This window comes from Prenolepis imparis, unplaced genomic scaffold (assembly GCF_030444845.1).
Source record: "Prenolepis imparis isolate NDT839.2.m4 unplaced genomic scaffold, iyPreImpa1.0 SCAF_3, whole genome shotgun sequence".
Classification (NCBI taxonomy): Eukaryota; Metazoa; Arthropoda; class Insecta; order Hymenoptera; family Formicidae; genus Prenolepis; species Prenolepis imparis.
Window position 1 is genome coordinate 3332200 of NW_028141161.1, and position 2263 is coordinate 3334462.

At 32.6% G+C, this 2263-nt stretch overlaps 1 protein-coding gene across 1 annotated transcript; it reads left to right on the forward strand.

Moving 5' to 3' along the window:
- The first annotated feature begins 387 nt into the window (after positions 1-387).
- On the forward strand, positions 388-1878 carry LOC145934264 (uncharacterized). Its single transcript, XM_083034627.1, has 5 exons — positions 388-623; positions 806-971; positions 1260-1370; positions 1457-1567; positions 1720-1878. Exons 1-5 carry the CDS (start codon positions 526-528, stop codon positions 1876-1878), a joined length of 645 nt encoding a protein of 214 aa, XP_082890753.1. The 5' UTR covers positions 388-525.
- Positions 1879-2263: the final 385 nt, after the last annotated feature.

A 2263-nucleotide genomic window follows, 5' to 3' on the forward strand; every position in this document is an offset into this window, starting at 1 on the left:
TCCTTGCGCTTTCATTGCAGATATTATCATCGCGTTGACTCGTTTTGACTTCTCATCTTCGGCTTCGATGAGTTCGTCTATTTCTTCGGCCGTATATTGCGCCCGTTCTTCCGTTTCCGCAAACTTGCGCAACATTTGCGTTCGCGCGTCGCGTCGTCTCCTGACTCCTCTTAGTTTTATGGACTGCATTACTCTCTCGAATTCTGCGTACTCTCCTTCGTAGAAACGTTTTACGGCACTACTTTGCTGCATTTTTGCGATTACTTTATCGTATTGACTCACTGTGTTGCTTCTCGATGTGTCAGCTGTCAGCGAGGTCCGGCCATATTGAATCTTGACCTTATGGTTGATCTCCATGTGGCCGCGGTCGTTTCCGTCACCCATAGACGTATGAATATATCTGGACGGAGCCTTCTGGCGCGGGGGGTGAAGATTTTAGGGGAGGAGGGGGCCGCCATATTGTCTGGCGACATAGGTATAGAACAGCAGTGACATTGAATTATTTTTACACGAAAATATAAAAAAATGCCGCTTTGTGTTGCAATCGGCTGTTATAACAAAAGTTATCGCAAAACTAAAGCGCAAAAAAATGTGGAACAAGATGTTGAAATCACATACCACCGGTAAGTATTATATTCATAATCTAACCACAAAATAAAATTTACTCTTATTTTATATAAATAAAGTAAGGTTCTATGTAAAAGTTTTTACTGTTTGAATAAATTTTTGCTAAATACTGTTAGATATAATTCCAATACGTGATGATAATCCTATAATTATTTTATTGATTTGTCTTACTATATAGATTTCCAAAAGATGAAGTAAGAAAATTAACTTGGATTAAAAATATGGGTCTTCGTGTGGAATGTTTACCGAAATCTCCACATTTATGCTCATTGCATTTTTCGGAAAGTAGCTTTGATCGTAGCTCCCTAACGCGAACAAGATTAAAAGAAAATGCCATTCCAATCGTAAATATAATTTTACTTACAATTAAATATCATTGTTCACAATCTTAAATTTTAATAAATCTAAATACTATAAATTTAAATATACTTTACTGAATGATTCTGACTATTCTTCTGTAGAATATTGTCTTATTTATGTCAATATTCTATAGATATTCTATTTGAAAAATACTTTATTATTATTAATTATCTATCTGATATATCAAAAATATTAGATTACCATTATATAATATATTAATGATAGCATGTATGAATAAATACATATATTAAAAATTACTTTAATATTTATAGCCAAATATCTCAGAGGTTGAAGTAGAGTTGAAAGAAAAAGAAATTGAGATTCCACCTGTGCCAAATACATCAGTTAGAACTTCATTAACAGTGAACGACAATAATTTGACTGTGAGTACTTCTTCTTGACTATACGATTAATTGCATTCAACTAATTATATATTTGTATCAACATAACAATAAATATTATATTACAGACTTTACAAGATAACAACGAAACTGAGTTAATAGAAACTTTCCATCGTGTATTCGACGAAATACCAATGGAAATCTCATTAAAAGAATCTGGTTCCAATGATGAATTAACAGTAAGTACTTCAAGTTACATTCCGTATTAAACATGTAAAAATAATGAAAAATGTACTTATTTTATAATATTTTTTGATTGCTTATGGAATAATTAATTAATTTTAATTAATTTTTTTAAATTTTTTATGGAATAATTTTTTATTTCAAACAGAGCGCCAAAATGTCGCCAGACAAGATGGCCGATCCCCCGCCGCGCCAGTCTCGGTCCCCTCGCCCTAAAACTAACTTTACGCTCCGTCCAGATATATTCATACGTCCATGCCGTCACCACTCCTGTCGTGGGTGTGTTCTGACGTTGTCTTATTGTTAACTTTATCTATGCTTAACTTATCGCTAGTAACTTTTACAAAATTATTGTTTTTATTACATTCTCGCGATTTTCCGCTTAGAATTAACTTATTCTCTAGCTTTATTATATCGTTCGTGCCTTTATACATCGAAATATAACTTATCGCTATTTTGAGATATTTTACTAGATTCTAGTGATTTTTCTCTTGTTATATCTATTTCTTTGCTTAAATTCGCGAAATTTACATTTTTCTCGCTATTTATAGCTATTTTATTTAAATTTTGAGTGTTTAATAGCGTCATTACGCCACTCTCTATATTGTTCGATAGATTTATAGTTTCTGGTGACGAATCACTTATTTCGCTAATAGTTTCTTGTGACACGTCACTTTTGTTACTTTTTTCGC

Excerpts from the sequence above, each read along its gene's own strand:
- LOC145934264 (XM_083034627.1), top strand. The coding sequence starts at position 526 with ATGCCGCTTTGTGTTGCAATCGGCTGTTATAACAAAAGTTATCGCAAA. Across the intron at positions 1,371-1,456 it reads TGAACGACAATAATTTGACT|ACTTTACAAGATAACAACGA; the intron begins GTGAGTACTTCT and ends ATTATATTACAG. Across the intron at positions 1,568-1,719 it reads GTTCCAATGATGAATTAACA|AGCGCCAAAATGTCGCCAGA; the intron begins GTAAGTACTTCA and ends TATTTCAAACAG.